General features: G+C 40.3%; 1 protein-coding gene across 6 annotated transcripts in view; it reads right to left on the bottom strand.

Moving 5' to 3' along the window:
• Nucleotides 1-26,351, bottom strand: part of asic1c (acid-sensing (proton-gated) ion channel 1c) — a 1,328,607-nt gene that overhangs the window by 72,625 nt on the left and 1,229,631 nt on the right. For all 6 annotated transcript variants that reach the window (XM_051928824.1, XM_051928821.1, XM_028803265.2 and 3 more), the window contains exon 7: nucleotides 15,306-15,397. In XM_051928824.1, coding sequence (XP_051784784.1) covers nucleotides 15,306-15,397 — 92 coding nt within the window. The remainder of the gene's footprint in view (nucleotides 1-15,305; nucleotides 15,398-26,351) is intronic.

The following is a 26,351-nucleotide window of genomic DNA, read 5'->3' as shown; positions in this document are numbered from 1 at the left end:
ATCACTCTCTCCAGTCCATCCTTCTTCTGAGATAAAACAGCACCAAGGCCAAGGTTGCTGGCATCAGTTTGGACTTGAAAAGGCAGCGTGGGATCTGGTTGAGCTAGAATGGTTGGAGATTGAAGAGCCGCCTCAAGTTGATCAACCACTTGGCATTCAGTGGTCCATTTTCAGGGGACATTCTTTTTCTTTAGATGGTTAAGGGGGGCTGCTAGGTCAGCAAGGCGTGGAATGAACTTGTGGTACCACCCTACCAATCCTAGGAACTGCTGCAAACACTTGAGGTCCACAGGCATAGGGTAGTTCTGTACGGCACTGGTCTTTTCTGGGTCTACTTCAACTCCTTTTGCTGACACTATGTGGCCCAAAAACTGGAGATGAGGTTGAGCAAGGTGACATTTATTTACATTTAGAGTAAGCTGTGCCTGGAAAATAGTGTTCAAGTCCATCAGGTGCTGTTCTAGAGTGGGGGAGTAAACAATAATATCATCAATGTAAAAAAACAGAGTTTTCCTATTAATCCTCCCAGTACATGCTCCATAAGACGCTGGAAAGTGGCCCCGGCATTTTTCAGGCCAAAAGGCATGACCCGGAACTGGAACAAACCCTCAGGGGTCGTAACTGCTGTTTTGTGCTTGCTGTCTTCTCCTATTTGTACCTGCCAATATCCACTACATACTGTATCCAACGTGCTGAAAATGGTAGCACCATGCAATGATTTCAATATGTCATGTACCTGAGGCATGGGATAAGTTTCAAGGCGGGTTTTTGTGTGTAGGCCTCTGAAGTCCACACAAAACCGGAAAGACCCATCAGGTTTTTTTTTTTTACTAAGACCATTGGAGCAGCCCAAGAAGATGCTGAAGGCTCAATAATTCCGTCTACAAGCATCTTGTCGATGTGCTCCTTTATAATTTTCCTTTTCTGAGGAGAAACCCGGTATGTGCGGTGTCTGACTGGCACCTCATCTATAGTGCGGATGTAGTGAAACACGACAGAGGTCTGACCCAGTCTTTCCATCCATACGTTTGGCCATTGACCCAGCAAAGATTTGACTCCCTCAGGTTGTTCCAGAGTGCTTGCTGCCTCAGTGCCCTTGGGGTCCTTAATCTCCACTGCATAGAAACCCAAGTAAACCCCTTGAAAGCTCTTCACGGGCCTTTGATAAAAAGGAATGCTCTCCACCCCCGAACACCACATATCTCCGAGGTTGAAAATATACAACCATATGGATAGCCGTGGCTAATTCCAGCCCCAAAAGGATTGGCATGGTCAGATACACATCTTCCATTACATAGTTCTCTGTCCTCCAGGTTGATGAATGTAACTGGAGCTCCCATTGAACTTTACCTAGGGCCCGGTGTTTGGTTCCATCCGCCAAAATGAAATTGACACCCGAGGCCGACTGCAGCTTTTCCTGGGGCTGGGCCAATTTATTCCACCAGCTGTTCTGTATCAAGGCATATTGGCTTCCTGTGTCCACCACAGCATCTAGTATCCGACCCCTTACCTATACGGGGACCACTAATAGGGGTGTTAAAGAGGAGAAAACAGTGAGTCCAACATCTGCCTGGCAGCTTCTTATTTTAGTGGATTTGAAAGGTGGAGGCTCTTTTTTGCTAGAATGTACCTTGTTCCAGTAATCCTTAGATGAAGCCCAATCCCGCTCCACCAGCCAGCCTACCTTTACCACGCCTCTCAACCCCCCCCCACCCCCCCAAGCAGGGATTGCATGCATTCAGTAAACAGCGCACTCTCTCTTCCTAATGCATCTCTGGTCGCTACTTCAAGCACAGTGCCCGATAGTCATAAGCAAAGTCCCGCATTGATTGATTGGGCTGTTGCACCATGGATAGGAGTTTATTCTCCAATTCTGTCTGGTAATCCTCCGGCAAAAATGCTTCAAGGAATGCTTTACTAGCCTGCCACCAGCTCTTCGCGGGTCCCTTTAGCGCTGCATTAATCACCCCCAACAGTTCCTCTTTCCTCAGGGGAGTTACCGACAGAAATGCTTCGGCTTGTTCAACAAAATTGGTGATGTCCTCTGTAGTATACAATTTGCCAAGCTTAGGAAACTCCACTCGAATCACTGGAGTGGAGGGGGGTACGAAAGTAGAAAAAAGACAAGACCCCTACCACGAAGTCGAATGTGCTTGAACAGTACTAAATGATCGAAAACTGTTTCGTATTTCCCTACGAGAGAGCTCCTTCCACAGCTGATCTCATCTTTCCAAACACTGCACAATATCTTATTCTAGTTTTATTCTCAGGTCTTCCACATATTCCTTCATTTGTTCGTGCATTTCTGTTACATGGGTGCTGACAGCGTCCTCGCGGGATAGAGTGCTCTCAACCACAGATATTAGCCGCTGATCAAGCACCTCTAGACGGCCGTCCAGTTCATTTAACAACGGCAGAGACCTATCACTATTCATTTCCTCCTGTCCTTGAGGATGATCAAGATACATAGATCTCAACAAGCTCTGCCGCTCCCGTCGTGCTGAAGGCGTCCTAACTGTAATGTGGCGGCTGTCCCCTAGCATTTCTCAATTCAGCAAGGTAATCGGCTTCGTGCCTGCCTGCACTAAGGACATTGCTAACAATGTAACAAGTAACAAGGGTAAAACAGAAAAGGCCATGACTGCTGAGAGGGCACCACTCTGTAACGATTGTATCCACTACACTTACACTTCACTAAGTTTACAGTGAAAATTCTACAGATGATTGCAGGTCAACCCCAAACTGCCTTCAGCCCCTTCCCACAGCGCAGAAAGATGACTTATAATAATAAAAGTGATATTTACAAAACCACACAGAGAAAAGATGCAAAAAAAATTGTAATTAATACATATTCTACAATACCCCAAAACTCCCCCACTTCCAATTTATAAAATAAACACGAGGCATAAAATTATATCCAAGAATATTCCCCACTGTCCATTCGATTTAGTCTTTTTCCGATTCTCCTATTTTCCCATTGTTCAGCTCCTTAGACAGGCCAATCTCAGCATAAAAAGATTTACGGCTCACACTGATTCCAATCCCTTTCACGGTAACATCAGCGTATCCAGAATCTTTGAGGTGGCCACCCCAGACTGCGTTGGAGTTGTGGTGTTCCCCAAAAACAATCTTTCTCCTGGACTCAGATGAGTCTGTTTCCATGGCACTCCCGGATATCGCAATGACAGCCCCATACCTCCCAAAAGGTCCTCTCTATCCAACTCGCCCATCTTATCTACCGTATTCCCAAATGGCAAAGGGATTTTACATAGAGAGAAAAAAAAAACAAACCATATACAGTACAAATTTATGTGGCAATGCTACAAGCTACCCCTGGAGTCAATGTCCAAGAATAATGTGGTCCAAGCTGAAGGGTCACGAGCTAGGTCAAAGAAGGCTGCAGTGCCTGAGCAAGTGACTCCACACTCATACAAAGTTCTGACTGAGGAAGAAAATGTATATGGAAGAAACCAAAGTAGTCTTCTGAAGACAGAGGAGACATTCAGCTTAGTTAATGACCATGGGAAAGAGTGTGATTGTGGCTCTTGGATAAAAACAACAGCACTGCATAGAGTAGTATGCCACCAGAAAGCAGCTGAAACAGAGCAGCCAGCAGTCACTTTGCATAGGTCCCAGCATACTAGAAGTCACCAGAAGGGCTTGATCTTTGAATAAATAAGCAGTGAATTCTACTACCACTCTTTAACAGTTGTGGGGTTATCTTTTCTATTTAACTACTTCTTGTTTGAATTAAAGAGGGAGGATGTAATGATATAGGCAGCTATTGTAAAATCAGTGCCAATGGGTGGAATTTGGTTTACGACACATATAACCATAGGACGGAAATAAAGAAAGACATTTTAACCAAACTGGAGTAATTTTGTGTAGTTTAAAAACTGTTACACACCCTAATAGACTGGCACCATATCTGAAGACTGTTAATGTCTTGTGTTCAATGCATGCTGGGATATGTTCCAGGTGTAATGCAACCCTGCCCAAAACTACTTAAGCATAAAGTATTTAATCTAATGACCAGGTTAGTCAGATGGATGAATGGATGTCTTCTTGTCACTTTATTACATACTATGCAGATGTCAGAAGGGGACCTCGTTTTTTGATTTCCTGGATAATCCAGTTACTGATTGTGTCAGGGTTGTCTGTGTAGGTATTTGCTTTCTTACAAAGGAGTCACCGCTTTGAAGTCTGGCTGGTTGAGTATATAAACAATACCACGTGTGATAAAAGAATTGCTGCTTCCTTGGAGGAGCCTGGATAATCCAGTTACTGATTGTGTCAGGGTTGTTTGTGTAGGTATTTGCTGTCTTGTAAAGCAGTCACCACTTTGAAGTCTGGCCTTGGAGGATGTCTGTATTTACCTGAAATTAACATGTTTGACAATATTGGTTTCAAATCAGCAGATCTGTACTCATTAATGGTTGGTAACAATACACTTTGTTAACTTGTGTTTTCATTAATTGTTAAACCCAGGAAATTTAGATGTGCCATTGATTAAACTGATGGTCCAGGACTGACAACAGCAGGGACTGAAGTAGATTTAAACTCCTGGGCAGCAGAAGGCAGAAAGGACAGTCCACAGAAAACGCTGCCAAGACACTCGGACAGAGCACAGGGGCTTGCAGGCAGACAAGGGTACCTGGCTGGCACGACGTGAGGCACAAGGACGGAAACACTTCCAGGGAGGAAGAGACAGCTCCACAAGGAGACGCCGGATGTGGGTTCAGCGAGAGAGGGAATCCGCATGAACGGACCAAGCAAAGCTGACAGACGAGAAATGAGGCGTGCCTAGGTCCCAGGAACACAAGGAGCCCAGAGTGGAAGAAAAAGGAACAACGAAGAGACGCTGACAGGGATTCAGCGGTTTGACGCAACTTCTGTGGGGGAACGAGTGTCCGGTGAACAGAGTGCATCCATGGACAGTTGAACAATTAAGTGTTGGGGTAACACAGTGCACAAACTGGACTCTGCACCACTAAAGGTTGTATCCTCCAATTCTTGTTTTTGACGGACTTTTAGAGTGTGGACTGTGTGTTTTCCTTTTAAAAAAAAGGAAATTAATTCCTGATATGTTTAGGTTTTGTTATGTTCGTTTATCTTTTTAATGTACCTTATATTGTATTGTGTAATAGAACTTACTGTTGCTTTTTTTCTGAAATTACTGTTGTGTCTTTCATTGTGTGTTTACTCACCGACCAATTTAAAGAAACCTGTGTGCTATTATTGGTAAATTTCAGGAGTTCCCAGTCTCTTAATAAAACTGGGTGGCGTAGTCGGATATTTAAATGGTGTCTAAGTTAGATTACCTGTAAGTGTGACAAGACACCTGTTACAAGCTGGTTAAATATACACTCACCAAAACACATGTGCTTTATCAATCCAGTGGCAGCAGGCTGTATCTTTGTGAAATAAAGAAAATAGCATCTGTATAGTAAAAGAATATAAGTAATTGTTATTATTGTCTACTTGGGTACTAGAGGTCACCCTGAGGTGAACCCATGCCGATGGGGCTGAGCGGTTCCGCAGAGGAAAATGAGCACTGCAATAAAGCACAAAGTATGTCTCCTTTTAAAATAGATGAATCTCAAAATAATGGTTTACTTTTTTCTTTTTAAAACAACATGAATACAGTGTTTTACAATGTGTACTGAATGTAATCTTAAAATGTGGACCAATACTCAATAAAATGTACCGAATTTTTCTTGCCAAAAGTGTTAAGACTTTTCATCATATTGGGACTTTAGTGTTCTAAAGACATTATAAAAAGTAACAGAAATAGCAACTTTTTGGACAAAAATCTTTGCATGTCTATTAGACTCTATCTATCTATCTAGACAGCCTTGGTGTCACAATCACTCCTAACCCATTAACAGCTGTGTTTGATGTACTGTCAGGTGGCCTTAAAATGGAGAAAGACAAACAAACTGAAATTTCCTTTACTACACTACTAGCACCTAGACCTATCTTGCTCAAATGGAAGAATCCTAACCCACCTCAACTACTCTTAAATAAGTGGTTAACAGATGTTCTACACTACTTGAAATTAGAAAAAAATCTAATTCTCATTTATATGATCTTTTCAAAACTTTTTAAAAATATGTCAGGATCTATTCAATAACATTTTAGAATAAGCTTCCATTTTAGGGAATAGGATGCCTTTCTTTTCTTGCTCCTTTTATAGAGTAGCTGCAGTTGCTGACTCCTCTCTCCTTCTCTTGGGCGGGGGTTGCTTTGATTTGTTAAATCTGTCTTGACTATGGAATGTTCTCTGTTTCTATTTAAAATCAATAAAAATATAAAAAAAGAAATTAATAAAACATAAGAGCAGGTTAGTCATTTTTTAATATCTATAAAATATGCTTACTTTAGAACACAATTTCATGTGGCAAACTAATATATACCATGATTGTGAAGAAATAACTTTGACTTGAGACATACCAAACATATCCTTAAAAACTGAAAGTATAACTATGCCTCATGTTAATTAAGTAATTTCAGTTAATCATTTTATTAGTTATTTTCTATGCCTATCTATTCTTTTGAATATTATGGTTTTATTTATATACAATTTTAACTATGAAGCACCTAAATAGTAGCATTTCCTGAAAACAAGGTCGTATCAATACAACAGCATTTTTTGTATTATACTAACTCTTTTCCAATAAAAAACAAAATACATCAAAACTGTAATACTGCACATTGAAATCTTTTTTTTTGGACTGAGATAATAACACTGCACAACAATGTTTTGCTTCTTGAACACTGTTGGGTGTTTCTTCTAGATTTCCGGGTGCTGATCACGAATATCACATCAAAATTTACCTATCACGTACCTTTCAGAGAAATCTTCAGTTTTGTCATGATTTTTTCTTATATTTCTATCCAAACATTTTTGCTCCCATAAGTGACTTATTAACAACGGTTTCTGCAGCCTGGGCATGAAGTCAATTGAATATCCTAATCTGCCTTCAGCAATGAGACCCGTGGCACATGACGACAGTCTTCCAATTCTGAAACCACCAGAGGATTGGACCTTAGACGAACCAGATGAAGAAACTGCAATGCAGGATACTGACAGTGACATTGACTTGATTTTGAACCGTGCTCATCAGGTGATCCACATCTGATAACACATTCCGAATTGAACAATTTGGTCAGAGATTTGGGTCTGTCAAAAGAAAAACCCGAGCTGCTGGGTTCGAGACTGCAGGAATGATGTTTGCTGTCACCAGGTACAAAAATTTCTGGGTTTCGAGGCCGACATCATGATATAACCAAATTTTTTGCACCAGTCGACAGTCTCTGTTTCTGTTGTGACATTGAAGGATTGTTCTCGGCCTTGGGTTGTAATCACAACCCGGAAGAGTGGCGTCTCTTCATTGATTCGTCAATATTAAGCCTGAAAGCTGTTCTGCTGCACAATAGCAACATTTATCCTTCAGTACCAGTTGGCTATGCAGCACACATGAAAGAAACGTATGAGAATATGGAACTGCTGCTGAAGCACGTCCAGTATAGCAGGTACAACTGGAATATTTGTGGAGATCTTAAAGTCGTTGCTCTGTTACTAGGACTGCAGCTCGGCTATACCAAGTACTGTTGTTTCATCTGTGAATGTGACAGCCGTGGCAAAGAGTCGCACTATTCTCGACAGAACTGGCCACTCCGTAAAAACTTAGTTCCAGGACAGAAAAATGTGGTACATGAATCACTTGTTAACCCGGCAAACATATTTTTGCCTCCACTTCACATAAAACTGAGACTCATGAAGAATTTCATGAAAGCACTGAACAAGGAAGGTGAAGGTTTTCATTATTTAAGACAGATGTTCCCAAGAATAATACAATACAATTTATTTTTCCATAGCCCAAAATCACACAAGAAGTGCCGCAATGGGCTTTAACAGGCTCTGCCTCTTGACAGCCCCCCAGCCTTGACTCTCTAAGAAGATAAGGGAAAAACTCCCAAAAAAACCTTGTAGGGAAAAAATGGAAGAAACCTTGGGAAAGGCAGTTCAAACAGAGACCCCTTTCCAGGTAGGTTGGGCATATAGTAGGTGTCAAAAGAAGGGGGTCAATACAATACAAAACAATACAATACACAGAACAGAAAAATCCTCAATACAGTATAAAAATGAAAATTTTAGAAGTACAGAGCAGAATTTAACAGTAAATGATATCACATAATAAGATTTGGATATGTTTAGAGTCCTGGAGACCTCATCCATCAAGATGCATCCCCCATTTGGCCATTCCACGGCTGAAACAGTGCTGGTCCAGCCAATCCGATGAAAGGACCCCTCTTTCCCACGATTTCTGCAATCCTCCATCAGGGATGACTTTACCTTAGGACAGGCAAAACAACTTGGCAGGTGGGCCGTGGCACCAAGTGCCACATTTGAGTACCGAGAAGAGAAACAGAATAGGCGAGGGTTAGTATCCAATTATAACTATCATGTTACTTATGTTTTAGTGCTAATGACTAACAACAGAGATGCAGTCTGTACAGTTAATCAGCAGCTCTAGTCAGGATATGCTAAACTGAAGTAGTGAGTCTTCAGCCGGGATTTAAAAGCTGAGACCGAAGGGGCATCTCTTATAGTAGCAGGCAGACCATTCCACAGTTTAGGGGCCCTGTAACTAAATGCTTGACCTCCCATTGTTATTTTATTAATCCTTGGAATCATAAGCAGAATGGCATCTTGAGATCTTAATGTGCGCTCTGGTTTGTAAGTCATAATAAGTTCCGACAAGTAAGCCGGACCTTGGCCATTTAATGCTTTATATGTTAAAAGGAGGATTTTGAAATCTGCCCTAAACTTAACCGGGAGCCAGTGTAAGGATTTAAGAACTGGAGTTATGTGTTCGTATTTTCTTGTTCTTGTAATAATTCTTGCAGCCGCATTTTGGATTAACTGGAGGCTGGATAGAGAACAGTTTGAACATCCAGTGAACACCGCATTACAGTAGTCAATCCTACTAGAAATAAATGCATTAATTAATTTCTCAGAATCCTGTTTATTTAGAAAGCACCTTAATTTCCTAACATTTTTAAGACGGAAGAAACATGTTCTGGACAACTTTGTAATATGGACTTTAAATGACATGGCAGAGTCAAAGATAACTCCTAGATTGCGGGCTGATTCAGTAAAATTAATGGGGATTCCAACTGAGTTAAATGATGACAAAATATAGTTCTCATTCATCCACTCCTTTAATTCATTAACACAACTAATTAAAGACAACATCGGAGAAACTTCATTTGATTTAAGTGAAAGGTATAACTGGGTGTCATCTGCATACAAGTGAAAATTAACATTATGTTTCCTAATGAGAGATCCCAGTGGAAGCATGTAAAGTGAAAATAGTAAAGGTCCCAGTACTGAGCCCTGTGGGACACCATATTGAACTTATGTGTATAATGATGGAGTACTGTCAGCACATTTCTGTACATATTGGAATCGATTTGATAAATAAGAACTAAACCAAGTGAGCACGGTGCCTGTAAGCCCAATGTCATTTTCTAGCCTGTGCAGTAAAATAGAATGGCCAACGGTGTCAAATGCTGCGCTTAAGTCCAACAACATAATTACAGTGGAGTTTCCTTCATCAGAGGATATCAGAATGTCGTTTACAACCCGCGTTAGTGCCGTTTCTGTACTATGACCAGTGCGGAAACCAGACTGGAATTTCTCAAATAATTTGTAATGCGTAAGGTGTGACTGAAACTGACTGGCGACAACTTTTTCTAGTATTTTAGAAAGAAACGGTACATTTGAAATAGGCCTATAATTATTTAGTATGTGTGGGCCTAGGTCTGACTTTTTAAGTAATGGTTTAATGACTGACACGTTTAGTGTATCAGGTACTGTGCCATGCAATAATGAACTATTGATAATGTTTAGAATATTCGCTGCAAGAACATCCATTGCACTTTTTACTAGTTTTGTTGGCACTGGATCTAGGGAACAAGTAGTGGGTTTCATTTTAGAAAATAAAGTTAAGACTTCCTGCTCAGTTACAGGATTAAAATTACTAAAGTGCTGAATGCAATGTGAGACAGGAGCTGCTAAACTAGTATTTGGTTTGCACTGTATTTTTAATTTTCTCATTGAAGAAGTTCATAAAGTCTGTACTGCTAATACAGTGCATCCGGAAAGTATTCACAGCGCATCACTTTTTCCACATTTTCTTATGTCACAGCCTTATTCCAAAATGGATTAAATTCATTTTTTCCTCAGAATTCTACACACAACACCCCATAATGACAACATGAAAAAAGTTTACTTGAGATTTTTGCAAATTTATTAAAAATTAAAAAATTGAGAAAGCACATGTACATAAGTATTGACATCCTTTGCCAAGAAGCTCAAAATTGAGCTCAGGTGCATCCTGTTTCCCCTGATCATCCTTGAGATGTTTCTGCAGCTTCATTGGAGTCCACCTGTGGTAAATTCAGTTGATTGGACATGATTTGGAAAGGCACACACCTGTCTATATAAGGTCCCACAGTTGACAGTTCATGTCAGAGCACAAACCAAGCATGAAGTCAAAGGAATTGTCTATAGACCTCCGAGACAGGATTGTCTCGAGGCACAAATCTGGGGAAGGTTACAGAAAAATTTCTGCTGCTTTGAAGGTCCCAATGAGCACAGTGGCCTCCATCATCCGTAAGTGGAAGAAGTTCGAAACCACCAGGACTCTTCCTAGAGCTGACCGGCCATCTAAACTGAGCGATCGGGGGAGAAGGGCCTTAGTCAGGGAGGTGACCAAGAACCCGATGGTCACTCTCTCAGAGCTCCAGAGGTCCTCTGTGGAGAGAGGAGAACCTTCCAGAAGAACAACCATCTCTGCAGCAATCCACCAATCAGGCCTGTATGGTAGAGTGGCCAGACGGAAGCCACTCCTTAGTAAAAGGCACATGGCAGCCCGCCTGGAGTTTGCCAAAAGGCACCTGAAGGACTCTCAGACCATGAGAAAGAAAATTATCTGGTCTGACGAGACAAAGATTGAACTCGTTGGTGTGAATACCAGGCATCACGTTTGGAGGAAACCAGGCACCGCTTATCACCAGGCCAATACCATCCCTACAGTGAAGCATGGTGGTGGCAGCATCATGCTGTGAGGATGTTTTTCAGTGGCAGGGACTGGGAGACTAGTCAGGATAAAGGAAAAGATGACTGCAGCAATGTACAGAGACATCCTGAATGAAAACCTGCTCCAGAGCGCTCTTGACCTCAGACTGGGGCGACAGTTCATCTTTCAGCAGGACAACGACCCTAAGCACACAGCCAAGATATCAAAGGAGTGGTTTCAGGACAACTCTGTGAATGTCCTTGAGTGGCTCAGCCAGAGCCCAGACTTGAATCCGATTGAACATCTCTGGAGAGATTTTCAAATGGCTGTGCACCGACGCTTCCCATCCAACCTGATGAAGCTTGAGAGGTGCTGCAAAGAGGAATGAGCGAAACTGGCCAAGGATAGGTGTGCCAAGCTTGTGGCATCATATTCAAAAAGACCTGAGGCTCTAATTGCTGCCAAAGGTGCATCGACAAAGTATTGAGCAAAGGCTGTGAACACTTATGTACATGTGATTTCTCAGTTTTTTTATTTTTAATAAATTTGCAAAAACCTCAAGTAAACTTTTTTCACGTTGTCATTATGGGGTGTTGTGTGTAGAATTCTGAGGAAAAAATGAATTTAATCCATTTTGGAATAAGGCTGTAACATAACAAAATGTGGAAAAAGTGATGCGCTGTGAATACTTTCCGGATGCACTGTATCTGTTGGTATTTTGCACTGTTGATCTGAATTTCCATTTGTTAATTTAGCCACTGTTCTAAACAGTACCCAAGGATTTTTATTATTGCTATCTATTATTTTAGAATAGAATTCTGAGCGAGCTTTAAAGAGGGCTTTTTTATATTTACTGTATTAACACTCTCTGTCCATGCAATTTGAAAGACATGTAGCTTTGTTGTTCTCCATCTGCGCTCCAGCTTTTGACACTCTAATTTAAGAGCTCGAGTGTTTTCATTAAACCAGGGAGAGTTTCTATGTGCTTTGATCACTTTTGTTTTAAGGGGAGCCACTGTATCCAGAGCATCTCTCAAGGTCACATTATAATGTGATGTTAGCTGATCTAAATTGTTTTCCATGTTTACATTTGATGTTAACTGATCTAAATAGTTTTCCACAATTACACTCGACTTACTCAAAGTATATATATCTTTTGAAGCAGAATTACAATCTAGATGTCGCTTTGTCTTTGTTTTAATTTGTGAGTGTGTTGGCAAGGGCAGGACTAAATCAAATGTAATTAAGTAGTGGTAGGAAATAACTTCACTTAATGGAGTAATATTTAAATTTTGAATTTCAATGTTGTAAGTTATAATTAAATCTAATGTGTGGTTATGATTATGAGTTGAACCTTTGACAATCTGACAAAATCCTACTGAATTTAACAAATAAGTAAAACATTTGCTAAAAGTGTCAGTTTCCACATCAATGTGTACATTAAAATCCCCAATCAGTACTACATGATCATAATTTATAGACAAATCAGATAGAAGGTTGCTAAATTCAGTCATGAACAATGAATATGGCCCTGGTGGTCTGTAGACTAGCACTATAATTGTGTTGGTATCTGTTTTAATATTTAAAATGAATGCCTCAAAAGATGTAAAGTTGCCTAAATTTTTAGAAGTGATTTGCATTTTGTTACAGTGAATTATTCCAAGTCCTCCTCCTCGACCAGAATCTCCAGACTTATGAAGGAACGAGTATCCATCTGGTGACACCTCAGCTAGGGGGACAGTGTCACATTTACTAAGCCAGGTTTCAGTGAGAAGACACAGATCAGATTTTGTACTTAATATAATATCATTTACCAAAACAGCTTTAGTTCCAAGAGAGCAAATGTTCAATAAGCTGCATTTAAAACTGCATGGTTCTTTCTGAACTGGTGATATAGTTTTTGTTTTAATTAGAAGTAAATTTCTATTACAGATGCCCTTGGTGGAGGGTCTGGTTTTATCCCTTGGTCTAATTATACACATTATTTTTGGTTATCAATTAATTTAAGGTTTGTATCAAGACTAAATTTATTGGATGCCCCACGACAGGGATTTTGGGTAACAGCTTCAGGATAGTAACAGGTGGGATAAACAACAGCCTGTGATTTAAGATCACATGACTGCGGCCTGGATGGTGCTCTAATCAGTCAAACAGGCAGTTTTGCTGCCATATTTTGAGATAATACATAAGATCCCCTCCAGTTAGGATGAAGACCATCTCTTTTGAAACATCCGGCCCTTTCCCAAAAATCATCCCAATTGTTCACAAACTTTTATTTGCACACCAGGTTTCTAGCCAGCAGTGAAGGGAATGCAATCTGCTATAAATCACATCCCCTCTGTATAATCTTGGTAAGGGGCCAGATACAACTAAATTCCGACATTTTCTTTTGGCTTTGATGCATAGAGAGATGAAGTTCTTCTTTAATACCTCAGATTGCTGTAAAAAGATATCATTAGTGCCAACATACAGCAATAAGGTAGATACTTCATCGTCGGCATCACGGTCCAATATGGCCTCTATGCCAGAAATCTTGGCCCCTGCGAGGCATTTAACATTAACTGTTGGTTTAACATAGTTTGGAATTCTAACATTCCGTACTATGGAATCGCCAATTATGAGCACTTTCTTATTCTCAGTTTCCACAGGCGCACTGCGGAGTGCTGAGAATCTGTTCTGGGTCTGAATTGGTGACCTGGGTGCCGGGGGACTAAATTTTGGCTTCTTAGACCCCCGTCTTACTGTTACCCACTTGCCCTGTGGCTAAATTGGTGCTGCTGACTTCGGTCGCACACTGACTACAGTGGGACCTGGACTTTTAGTATGAAAATGTGCTATATAAATAAATGTTGTTGTTGGAGAGACTGAAGCCGAATCAGAAGTAGCCGAGTTGTCTAAACAAACCGAGTCGATCCAATTTTCGGTTTGCCTAATTGCTATCAGATTCCTAACGCGGTCTTCCAATTCGCGTATTTTCCCGACCAACTCTAAATTAACTAAACACTTTTGGCAGGTGAAGCTGTCTACAGTGTCAGCCGGAAAACCTGAACTGTACATGCTGCAGGACATACAACATATAAATGTGCCCTCAACGGGCAGAGAGCAGATAGAACTTACGTTTAGTGTTGATGACATCTTCTCCGTTTTTTGTAGTAACTTCGGTGCTTCGGCGCTTTCCACATTCAGCTGAATCACTAAGAGACCGTCGGCTTTAAGTTTCCACCACCCGCTGAGCGATCGACTTTAATTTTTCATGTCCGGTTATTTCTCTTGGTCAGCTGCCCCGTTTACTTCAGTTGAACTTGCTTGGGTGTTTGCGAAGGGCTACATGCCTTTGGGAGACACTGCTGCTCTGTGCTTCCGCTCGCTGCTCCGCTCTCAATAATAATAACTGACGCCAAGATGAAAGAGGGCATTTTTGTTGGCCCCCAGATCATACATGTTATGAATGACAAGCAGTTTGAAGAGCTGTTAGGTGGGCCAGAAAAAATCGCCTGGAAAGCCTTCAAAGACATTGTTGACAATTTTCTGGGCAATTACAGAGCCCCAAGCTACATTCAGCTAGTAGACAAACTTTTCAAAACATACAAGACAATGAAGTGCAACATGTCACTCAAGATTCATTTCCTCCACTCACACATGGACTTCTTCCCAGCAAATCTCGGTGCTGTCAGTGACGAACACAGTGAAAGGTTTCACCAGGACATTGCTACAATGGAGAAACGATACCAGGGCAACTGGGATCCGTCAATGCTTGCTGACTACTGTTGGACACTGCAACGTGATGCTCCATGACATTGAATACAAAAGAAAATCAGGAGCAAAACACTTTTAATTCTGTTGAATTTAATAGCTTATGCGAAACATAAACATGACTATATACGTTATTGTCAGTAAACATATAAATGTCTATTTCTCAGAGTTCCTACGTGATGCAGTAAAACCAAAACTATATTTGTGCATACCCAGTACTTACCTGTCACAATCAGCAAGCACGTTCCAAAAAAATTGTTGAGCAGTGAGCTATAAAAGAGTTATTAGGCAATTAAATCTCAAGTCAATTGAGAACTGAGGCTATGCTTTTTGTGCTCAGTGATTTCTGCTTTTGTTCTATTTGCCTAATTGAGCTGTAAACTGAAAACAAAATCTTCAAGAGATATTAAATACCACCCACATTCTCTGAACAAAATTTTAAAAAAATTGCAAGTTACTCACCAAGTAGCCCTGCAACTTCATAGGCCTTCTTTTGTTCAATTGTCTCATAATTCAGAGCTTCGAAGAAAATGTCCAGAACTAAAATGTTTTCTCTGTAATAAACAGAAAACCTTGAGTTTTTCTTTTTTTTTTTTAACTGCATGTTACTGGAGCTAGCAAAATGACCAGTATGTATAATCTGTACTTTTATTTAAAACTTAGTGAAACAACTTATTATAATTAAAAAACAAAATTAATTGTCCAGCACATAAATGTCTGAATATTTACAACAGGAGTAACAGCATAAGGTGCATATTTAGAATGTATGCAAGTTTATATTTCATATTTTTCATAAAATCTGTTTTAAAAGTGTAATTCATACTTTTATATAATTAAAAATATGAAGTATGTGGACTTAGTGAATGAATCCACATTTGACATCAATTCTGTATTAATTCCTTTAGGTATGGAATTTTTTAGTTTGAGATGGAAAAACAGAGGAGAAGCAGCAGGAATATGCACTTTCAGTTTAGGAGGTAAAGTTGCATGATGGAAAGTGCCAAGTTCAAAACTTTTTCAAGAATACAAAGTAAATACTTGCCACAACCAGATATATTCATAATTTCATAAAGGCATACAATATAATCAGTGTTTCTTTGTAATTGGAGTGTAGCTACTGTGACTGCTGAAGCTGAAAATGCTTTGCAATGAATTACAAAAATCCCAAAAAAGCTAATCGACTCTTAAGATTAATTACAAATGTGTCCAGCGGCAAGAAGGTAGTTGGGAGCAGAGAGGAAATGTTAGGGTACCACCCCAGTAACCCTGTTTAATTGAAATATATACAGTATGTTTAGCAATAAAAGTAAGGTACAGTAAAAGGATGTGCGTGAGACACAACAGAAAGGACCATGAAAATATACCAGCCAGAGGTATTTTTTTCTTTTTCACTCTATCATTCAAACCGTACTTGGCTCCTGATTGATTCTGAAAAGGCACCTTTCTGGACTGCTGCTTTTATGGTGAAATGAGAAAAAGGGGTAGGGCTAGCTCGAGACATCACAGCCAGGTGTGCATGCCCTCACTAGGTGTCTTCCCCAGCATCGGGAAAAAGGAGAGGGTGCCATTAGTGATAGCGCCCCCTCTCACCCTAAGCCGGTAGTGTTTATCTTACACAAACAAAATATCATTAATTGGCCCATACCAGCAGCCTTGCCACATGCATTTCCAAAACAGGTTATCTACCTGAAGCTAAGCATGTTCATGCCTGGCCAGTACTTGCATAGATGGGAGACCAACCAGGAAAAGCTTGGGTTGATGTCGGAAGAAGCGTTGGCAAGGTCAGCATGGGGTGATTACCCTGTGGTCTAAATGTATATCCCAATGGCCCAGTGCAGTGACAGGAACACTGTGCCGTAAAGATGGTGCCATCCAGAGGTCCTGACTCTCTGTGGTAACAAAAGATACCTGGGCATCCTTTGTAAAGTCTAGGGTGTATCCCGATGTTCTGGATAAATTTGCTCACCACATTCTAGTCATTCTGCAAACCTAATCATTCCCTGTCTCTTATAGGCTAACAGTCTTTCTCCCCTTCACCACCTAACAGCTAATGTGTGGCTAGTAAGGAATCCATTCCCGGGCTCCCGGATTACCTGACATTTTTCATTCCCACATTCCCAGGAATGAAACTTCTGTAACTCCCGGGAAAACGGGAACAGCCAAGCTCACATATATAGCATGTAAAAATCGATCAAGAAATAACAGTTATAGTTGAAAATAATTAAGGTGGTGCCATTGCTGCAGCTTGCACTTCATCAGGCAACAGCTTTGAACAGCAACTTGATATTGCAATGCGTCAGTCTGTTGCATCCGCAAAAGCTGAAATGGCGGTGTTTCAGAGCAACGGCAAGCACGGGCGTTGTTTAGAACAAGTGTATCAGTATCTGATGACTATGCCGCCTACTTCAGTGGAGGCAGAGTGTGCTTTCTCAGCGGCTGGCGTACTCTGCACGAAGGTGCGCTCTCGCCCAGAAAACCGCATGCTCGACACGTTGTGCTTTCTACGCTCTTATTACCGCAACTAAAGATACATGTATATTTATATGACAGCATGAACTGCTTGTAGATAAGGTTAGCCTTTTATTTGTGTCAACATATTGCAGTAGTTTTATTAAAAATAACTGTCTGTCGTTCTAAAACCGTTCACATATGAGATGCCCATGCACTGTGTCATCCCTGGGAGCCCGGGATTCCTGGGAATGACATGAGGGATTCCCGAATTCCCGGGAATGGACTCCCTAGTGGCTAGTGTACTGCTGAAAAGTGGCTACCGTCACATCATCCAGCTGGATGCTGCACATTAGTGGTGGTTGAAGTGGCTCCCCAATAACTATGTAAAGCATTTTGAGTACTCAGAAAAGTGCTACATAAAATGTAAAGAATTATTATTATTATTCTTGGTTAAGTTTCAGTATCCACAAAATTATAAACAGACACACACAAAATGGAGATACATGTATCCAAATATTCTCAAAACACGTACTAGAGATTTCAAAATGTATTTTTTACCAATTAACACTTAAAGTTGATTTTTTTCTTGTATACGATACTTCCTTCTTATATGTAATATAGAGAAAGAAAGTAAAACAGTGGAGTTTACAGCAATAATAAAACATGACTACTAAAAGTGACTTCAGACACCAAAACGCAAACCTTTTTGTAAAGAAAATTACAGTTTATCTTGCAAGGAAGCACATGATATAATTCCTGATAGAATAGTATTTGAGCTTGGATATACCTTGCCTCCCTACAGGTCATGGTTCCCCTAGGCTGGTGCTACTCAGTTATGGTATACATACTGTTTGAAGACTGTAAAATGACTTTAAGACTGCTATATGCTACACTTTGTGAAACACAAAAGAAGGCGGGCATTACTGATCTTCTTCTTCTTTCGGCTGCTCCCATTAGGAGTTGCCACAGCAGATCATCTTCTTCCATATCTTTCTGTCCTTTGAATCTTGTTCTGTTACACCCATCACCTGCATGTCCTCTCTCACTACATCCATAAACCTTCTTTTAGGCCTTCCTCTTCTTGTCTTCCCTGGCAGCTCTATCCTTAGCATCCTTCATCCAATATACCCAGCCTCTCCCCTCTGCACATGTCCAAACCAACGCAATCTCACCTCTATGACTTTGTCTCCCAACCATCCAACTTGAGCTGACCGTCAAATGTACTCATTTCTAATCCTATCCATCCTTGTCACACCCAATGCAAATTTTAGCATCTTTAACTCTGCTACCTCCAGCTCTGTCTCCTGCTTTGTGGTCAGTGCCACCATCTACAACCCATATACTTAGCTGGTCTCACTAACATCCTGTAAACCATCATTTTTATTCTTGCTGATATAAGTCTGTCACAAATCACTCCTGACACACTTCTCCACCCATTCCACCCTGCCTGCACTCTCTTTTTCACCTCTCTTCCACAATCCCCATTACTCTGTACTGTTGATCCCAAGTATTTAAACTCATCCACCTTCGCCAACTCTACTCCCTGCATCCTCACCATTCCACTGACCTCCCTCTCATTTACGCACATGTATTCTGTCTTGTTCCTACTGACCTTCATTCCTCTCCTCTCTAGAGCATACCTCCACCTCTCCAGGGTCTCCTCAACCTGCTCCCTACTATTGCTACAGATCACAATGTCATCAGCAAACAACATAGTCCACAGGGTCTCCTGTCTAATCTCGTCTGTCAACCTGTCCATCACCATTGCAAATAAGAAAGGGGTCAGAGCCGATCCCTGATGTAATCCCACCTCCAACTTGAATGCATCCATCACTCCTACCGCAGACCTCACCACTGTCATACTTCTCTCGTACATATCTTGTACAACTCTTACGTACTTCTCGGCCACTCCCGACTTCCTCATACAATACCACAGCTCCTCTCGAGGCATCCTGTCATATGCTTTCTCCAGGTCCACAAAGATGCAATGCAACTCCTTCTGGCCTTCTCTGAACTTCTCCATCAACATCCTCAGAGCAAACATTGCATCTGTGGTGCTCTTTCTTGGCATGAAACCATACTGCTGCTCACTAATCATCACCTCACTTCTTAACCTTGTTTCCACTACTCTTTCCCATAACTTCATGCTGAGGCTCATCAATTTTATTCGCCTGTAGTTACTGCAGTCCTGCACATCCCCCTTATTCGTAAATATCGCCACCAGAAGACTTCTTCTCCACTCCTCAGGCATCCTCTCACTTTCCAAGATTCCATTAAACAATCTGGTTAAAAACTCCACTGCCATCTCTCCTAAACACCTCCATGCTTCCATAGGTATATTATCTGGACCAACGGCCTTTCCGTTTTTCATCCTCTTCATAGCTGTCCTTACTTCCTCCTTGCTAATCCATTGCACTTCCTGATTCACTATCTCCACATCATCCAACCTCTTCTTTCTCTTCATTCATCAGCCTCTCAAAGTACTCTTTCCATCTGCTCAACACACTCCCCTCGCTTGTGAGTACGTTTCCATCTTTGTCCTTTATCACCCTAACCTACTGCACATCTTTTCCAGCTCGATCCCTCTGTCTAGCCAATCGGTACAGGTCCTTTTCTCCCTCCTTAGTGTCCAGCCTCTCATACAACTAATCAAACGCCTTTTCTTTAGCCTTCGCCACCTCTCTCTTCACCTTGTACCTTATCTCCTTGTACTATTGTTTACTTTCTGCATCTCTCTGACTATTGCACTTCTTCTTTGCCATCCTCTTCCTCTGTATACTGTCCTGTATTTCCCCATTCCACCTCCAGGTATCCTTTTCCTCCTTCCTCTTTCCAGATGTCACACCAAGCACCCTTCTTGCTGTCACCCTTACTACATCTGCTGTAGTTTCCCAGCTGTCTGGTAACTCTTCACTGACACCCAGTGCCTCTCTCACCTCCTCCCTAAACTCAACCTTGCAGTCTTCCTTTTTCAACTTCCACCATTTGATCCTTGGCTCTGCCCTCACTCTCTTCCTCTTCTTGATCTCCAACGTCATCCTACTGACCACTATCCTATGCTGCTTAACTACACATTCCCCTGCCACCACTTTGCAGTCTTCAATCTCCTTCAGATCAACTCTTCTGCATAGGATGTAATCTACCTGTGTGCATCTTCCTCCACTCTTGTACATAACCCTATGTTCCTCCCTCTTCATAAAATACGTATTCACCACAGTCATGTCCATCCTTTTGGCAAAATCCACTATCCTCTGACCTTCTTCATTCCTCTCCTTGACACCATACCTACCCATCACCTTTTCGTCTCCACTGTTCCCTTCACCAACATGCCCATTGAAATCCGCTCCAATCACCACTTTCTGTCCCTTGGGTACACTGTTCATCACTTCATCCAACTCACTCCAAAAATCTTCTCTCTCACCCATTGCACACCCAACTTGCAGTGCATATGCACTAACAATATTCATCATCACACCTCCAATTTCCAGCCTCATAATCATTACTTTGCCTGACACTCTTTCTCCTCCAAAACACTCTTGACATACTGTTCCTTCAGAATAACTCCTATGCCATTTCTCCTCCCATCCACACCATGATAGAACAATTTAAATCCACCTCCGATCCACCTGGCCTTACTACCCTTCCATTTAGTCTCTTGCACGCACAATATATCAACTTTCCTTCTCTCCATCATATCTGCTAACTCTCTCCCCTTACCAGTCATACTGCCAACATTCAAAGTTCCTACCCTCAGTTCCATTCTCTTTACTTTCCTCCTCTCCTTCTGCCTCCGGACACGTCTCCCCCCTCCTCTTCTCTTTCTTCGGCCAACAGTAGCCCAATTTCCGCCAGCACCCTGTTGGCGGTCGTTGTTAACCCGGAGCTTGACCGATCCGGTATGGAAATTTGTATTGCTGTCCGCATATTGATTTGGCAAAATTTTACACCGGATGCCCTTCCTGACGTAACCCTCCCCATTTATCCGGGCTTGGGACCGGCACGAAGAAACACACTGGTTTGTGCATCCCCTGTGGCTGGGTTGGTCCTTCATCAGGCTATTTAAAATGACAGAAAAGGCTAAGGAGTGGAAATCATTTGTGTTTCATGGAATTACTGTAAATAATTGTTTTTGCTGTTTGGATTTACTGTCCCCAAGATTCTTTTTCTGATCTATTTGATTATTGTTTTGCCCTTTGTATAGAGACTTGTTTGTTAAGAATTGCCTCTTAGGCAGTTCCTTTGTGCCTTGTTTTTCTATTTTGAAAATTTCTTTGTATTTTCGATATTTTAGTAATAAGTCTTTGATTTATAATGATTCTTTGTTGCCCTTTGTCTGTACAAACCAAAGGGTGACAGGAACCCTCCTCCTTGTGGGGGCTTTCAGTTTATTTTTGAGATATTTATAGTTATCTTGCCAGCTCCCCATTTTTGGGTTTGGCCAAGCTGAGGCTAGCAGGTAGTGTTTTGGGCCTAGGTCGGTTAAGGTGAGCTTCTTCTGGGCAGGATAGTGAAGATCATGGTCTGCTTGAGTAGCTTATTTTGGGGGCCTCACACCATATTGTCTTTGTGGAAGACTCCATGTTATAACAAAATATAATTTTGTAAATTATTTTATTGAATATATTTCTTTGTTTCCATTCTCAATAAAGAATGTTTTATGTTTTATTTTATTATTTTGCTTAAATATCTATTTTTCTATGTTCTTTGTCTTTTGTATATTGAGTCCAAGGAGCTCGGGCCCCCTGACTTTGCAGCTCGGGGAAAATTCCAGCCCTATTAAACAGACCATAAACTGGCTGCTGAGACATTAGTACATATGTCTGTTGCTTGACTTCCTCTTGAATACATTGAATTTTAAAAGGTATTGGGACGTTTTGATTATTCTTTTATTTGATCTATTTGTTTCTATCATTTGGTTGTGCATCTTACATTATGGACTTGGATTTGTTGGTTTTTTGAAATAGCCCTTTCAGGAAAACCCTCTTTGCTTATACTTAACTGTTTATTTTTGGATCACTGTAAAAAATCTTAAAATATAAAAAAAGTTTTTTTCTTTAGTTCTCTGTAAGCCTTAACCCCTTATCTGTTTGGCCTACTCATTGTGCAAGCTTCTGTTTCGACGTGGAGCTCACGCTTACTTGCTGCTAGGTCTCATTGGAATGGCTTGACACCTATTTTTGAAGGGTGTTATTTTATGTTTCATAAAGAAATTGCTCCCTCCAAGTTGTTCTTGAAAGGTAAGATATACTCCTAAAATAATTTGATCTGCAACTGAAAACTGGACTTACTAATCTAAGTTTTTTTTTTTTAACAGTAGAACCCACCAAGGGTATAGTATTGACTTCAGCCAAAAAGTTTACACACTTTCCAAGCACAGCCAGAAACAGAAACAATTAAAGTATAAATTCTGATGACATATACATATTGATAAGGCTCATTAGTAATAATGAGAATAAATAGGAGAAATATCCTCAGACCTGGTACTGGAGCTTCAGAGTGGTACAACAGGTACCTTCCTTTGCCTTCCTAATTAAAAGCCAAATGTTAATTTGTTAGAAACACCATATTTAGCATTATTATTAAGTTATTTCTTTCTGGTCTCATTCTGCACTACATGAAAAAAAAAATTTGTGGACTGAAGAAGAACTCCTTAAATGTTGACTCTCATTCTTTTCTAAACAGATATTATAATTAATTTACTCCCATCTGCTGCAAAGGTGTCTCACTTTCCCATTCTGCTACTCCAGCCAATGTAGCAGTAATACATACACTTTATAATTTAGCAGTCTCAGATCTGTGTGATATAATTCAGGATTGTCTGGGGCAAAACTTGTGCAAGTAGCATGGTGTCCAATGAAGGACCCAGCTCTGTGGAGGGTGTCAGTACATTACAGTGCCCTCACAAAAATACTGTACATAAATCAAACATAGATACAGTATACTGTACCTACAGTACCTACTGACTCCAAGCATGCTGTAAAAAAATTAAGTTGATAAGTTACTGAGAGAAAATGTTTGCATAGTAGAATTACAACAATCATCCTCTAGGTCACAGGTCTCATCCATTGGTGAATTGTGTGTTGAAACGGGGTATGAAATGTGTAGGGGCAATACTTTGAAACAGTTCGACACAGGTTGTCCAACAGAGTTTCTGTCAAGTGATATGAAAGAGCAGTTTTCATGAAGCAAGAGAAAGCTGTAGACTATTTCACAAAGAACATTATAAACATTTTCAGTGAAGGAGTTGAACAGGTATTTCAGCACAGCAGTTTTCACATAGAAATTCCACAAAGATGCTACAAAGTATCATATAAAAACATTTTTGGAGCAGCCATGAAAAGGTGTATTTACAAAGAATGTCTGCAGGTACATCTATCACAAAAAAACAGATGGAAGTATCATCAACTGCAGAAGGAGCAAGAGTTGGAACCATTTGTTGTAAGAGTTGCAAGCCACTTGTAGAGGAAAGCTGTACAGAGTCCTACAAAGTCAGTCAGTCAGTCATTTTCCAACCCACTATATCCTAACACAGGGTCACGGGGGTCTTCTGGAGCCAATCCCAGCCAGCACAGGGCGCAAGGCAGGAACAAATCCCTGGGCAGGGCGCCAGCCCCACTGCAAGGCACATACACAAACACACACACACACACTAGGGACAATTTAGGATCGCCAATGCACCTAACCTGCATGTCTTTGGACTGTGGGAGGAAACCCACGCAGACACGGGGAGAACATGCAAACTCCATGCAGGAAGTATCCGGGAAGTGAACCCAGGTCTCCTTACTGCGAGACAGCAGCGCTACCACTGTGCCACCATGTCGCCCAAGTCCTACAAAGTCAACAGTCAAAACATTCTTGTTATGAAACAGTTGCAGGATTGTTTTTAGAGAAATGTAGGAGCTACCAAAGTAGTTGTTTGTGCTAGGAAGACTACAATAAGAGATGTGTTATAATGTGGTTAACACCAAGCTGAAAATAAGAGTGAAACGTAGCAAGGGGGTGTCTGGACAGAAGTATGCAGCATGTATGGTTACGCATAGCCACTAAAAGTAACAAGTCACCACTGGGATGGTGTGCATTTATAGTCTGTATACATTCTGTGATTAAACAATATTCTATTATTACTTTGGTAAGAACTGCGTGCATTAGGGTTAGGGTTAGGTGCATTAACCAAAGGATGAAAATCAATGTCATATGCACAGATGGATTTTTAAAGATAGAAAAGAGCCCACAGAACAGGTCAATCATGAGTTGTTTTCTGTTTCTTTGCCCGTGTTCAACAAAAAAAAGGTGCTGTTTTAATTATTTTAGTCACATCAAACCAAAATAATGACATCAAGGTCAGCATTGCTGCTTGTTGCTAATTGTTTTTTTGAAAATGTTTCCAAGAAAGTTTAGTAAGTTTAAAAAATGCTAATGACCAAGCTTTCTTGGTAAAAATGTATATAGAGTATTTATACTGTTGCTAAGATTTCAGTAAAGTTAGTGTTTTATTTTGTTAGTAAATATTATCAAACAGTTAAAGAACTCAACTTACAAGATCTGTTCCTCTGCCTAAATCCATTGGCCTAAATAATAAACTTCATGAGTGGAAGGATATTAAACATAAAAAAAAATTCACAATATTTCAGACAAAATCAAATAAACTACTAAATATGATTGGTCTCATCAATTGTGCAAGACTGATGTCTGAGAAGGTGCTTTGAAAGCAGCAGTGTTTCTTTTGCTCCCTTTTTAAAATCTTTCGAGATATCCTAATTTCATTAACCTGAGAGGAGGAAAATATGAGGAGGAACAAAAAGTAAGCAATAGACAATAAAGAGAAGGAAATTGTAACTAAAGATCCATTGAAGTCTAGTTAAACTTAAGTTTAAGTTTTGGGCTTGAGGAGACAGGTGAAGGAATGGATCAGCCAGGACTTCACAATGCCTCATCCACTCCTTCTGACAGCAATTGTGAGTGCAAAACTGGAAGTGAGGTGAACAATGAAAATTTGCCACTTTCCAGGACAATAATTGAACACAGCAAAGCCTCCTCATCTCCACAGTCAACCACTATCAACACCCACTGTGGATCAAAAACATCAACATTTTCTGAATATATACATTTGATTTCTATGCAAGAAGAAGATAAAGATGTGTTTTCTGAGTTGAAGGTATAATCAGGGTGGATGTAAAGGATATTAAGGAAGATATAAATGGAACATACAGGAAATATAAAAACACACATCAGAATAGATAAACTGAACCAGGAGATACTGTACATTTAAACACTAACTTTAATATAAAGATAATGAAAATCTAGTAAGAATGGATAGAAATATACAGAAAAATATGTGCAAAATTGAGAATAAAATCAAAATACTTAGGGCTCAACTGACAGAAGTTAAAAAAATGTTTACAACTGTGCATCAAAGAAGTAGAACAATTGACATCAAGTGCTGATATAAAAGTAACTGTGAATACAAAGTTCTGTTTGTAATAAACTAGGAGTGTTTAAAGAAAACTATAGAAAGAATAATATCAGAAATGAAGTACTTCCTGGAAACCATGAAAGAAAAAACCCAGTAAAATTGCTATTTGAATTATTTTCTAAAATACTGTAAGAGGACTTTAAATCTTACATGGATCTTAACTGCTTATCATATACATAGATCAGATGCCTCAAAGCCTAGAAGCCTGATTGTCAGATTTAGCAGACTAAGTGATGAAAACAACTGATGCTGATTCTCAAACAGAAAGATAAGATAATAGTCGAAAACAGACAAATTTATATTTTCCCAGATTTCTCTCCCTCAGCTGCTGCAAAACGATCTGCCCCATAAGAAAATTTTTTTGTTCTAAGGTTGATCTTTGATGGCTCATGAGACTTAAGAGATTCTCTTTTATATTTCATTTAAGAGTCAACTTTGTCACAGATGTTTCTCCCAAAATTCCTTAGGAGAAATAGCTTTAGACAAAAAGGAGACATGAGATACAACCAAGGTAAAGGAATCATAATTGACACTTTGGTTTGAAAATCATGTTATATTTAGTGAGGGCTCTTTCTAGTCTTGTT

This window comes from Erpetoichthys calabaricus, chromosome 6 (assembly GCF_900747795.2).
Source record: "Erpetoichthys calabaricus chromosome 6, fErpCal1.3, whole genome shotgun sequence".
Taxonomy (NCBI): Eukaryota; Metazoa; Chordata; class Cladistia; order Polypteriformes; family Polypteridae; genus Erpetoichthys; species Erpetoichthys calabaricus.
The sequence above is the reverse complement of the archived record's forward strand: the minus strand, read 5'-3'. Positions and strand labels throughout refer to the sequence as shown.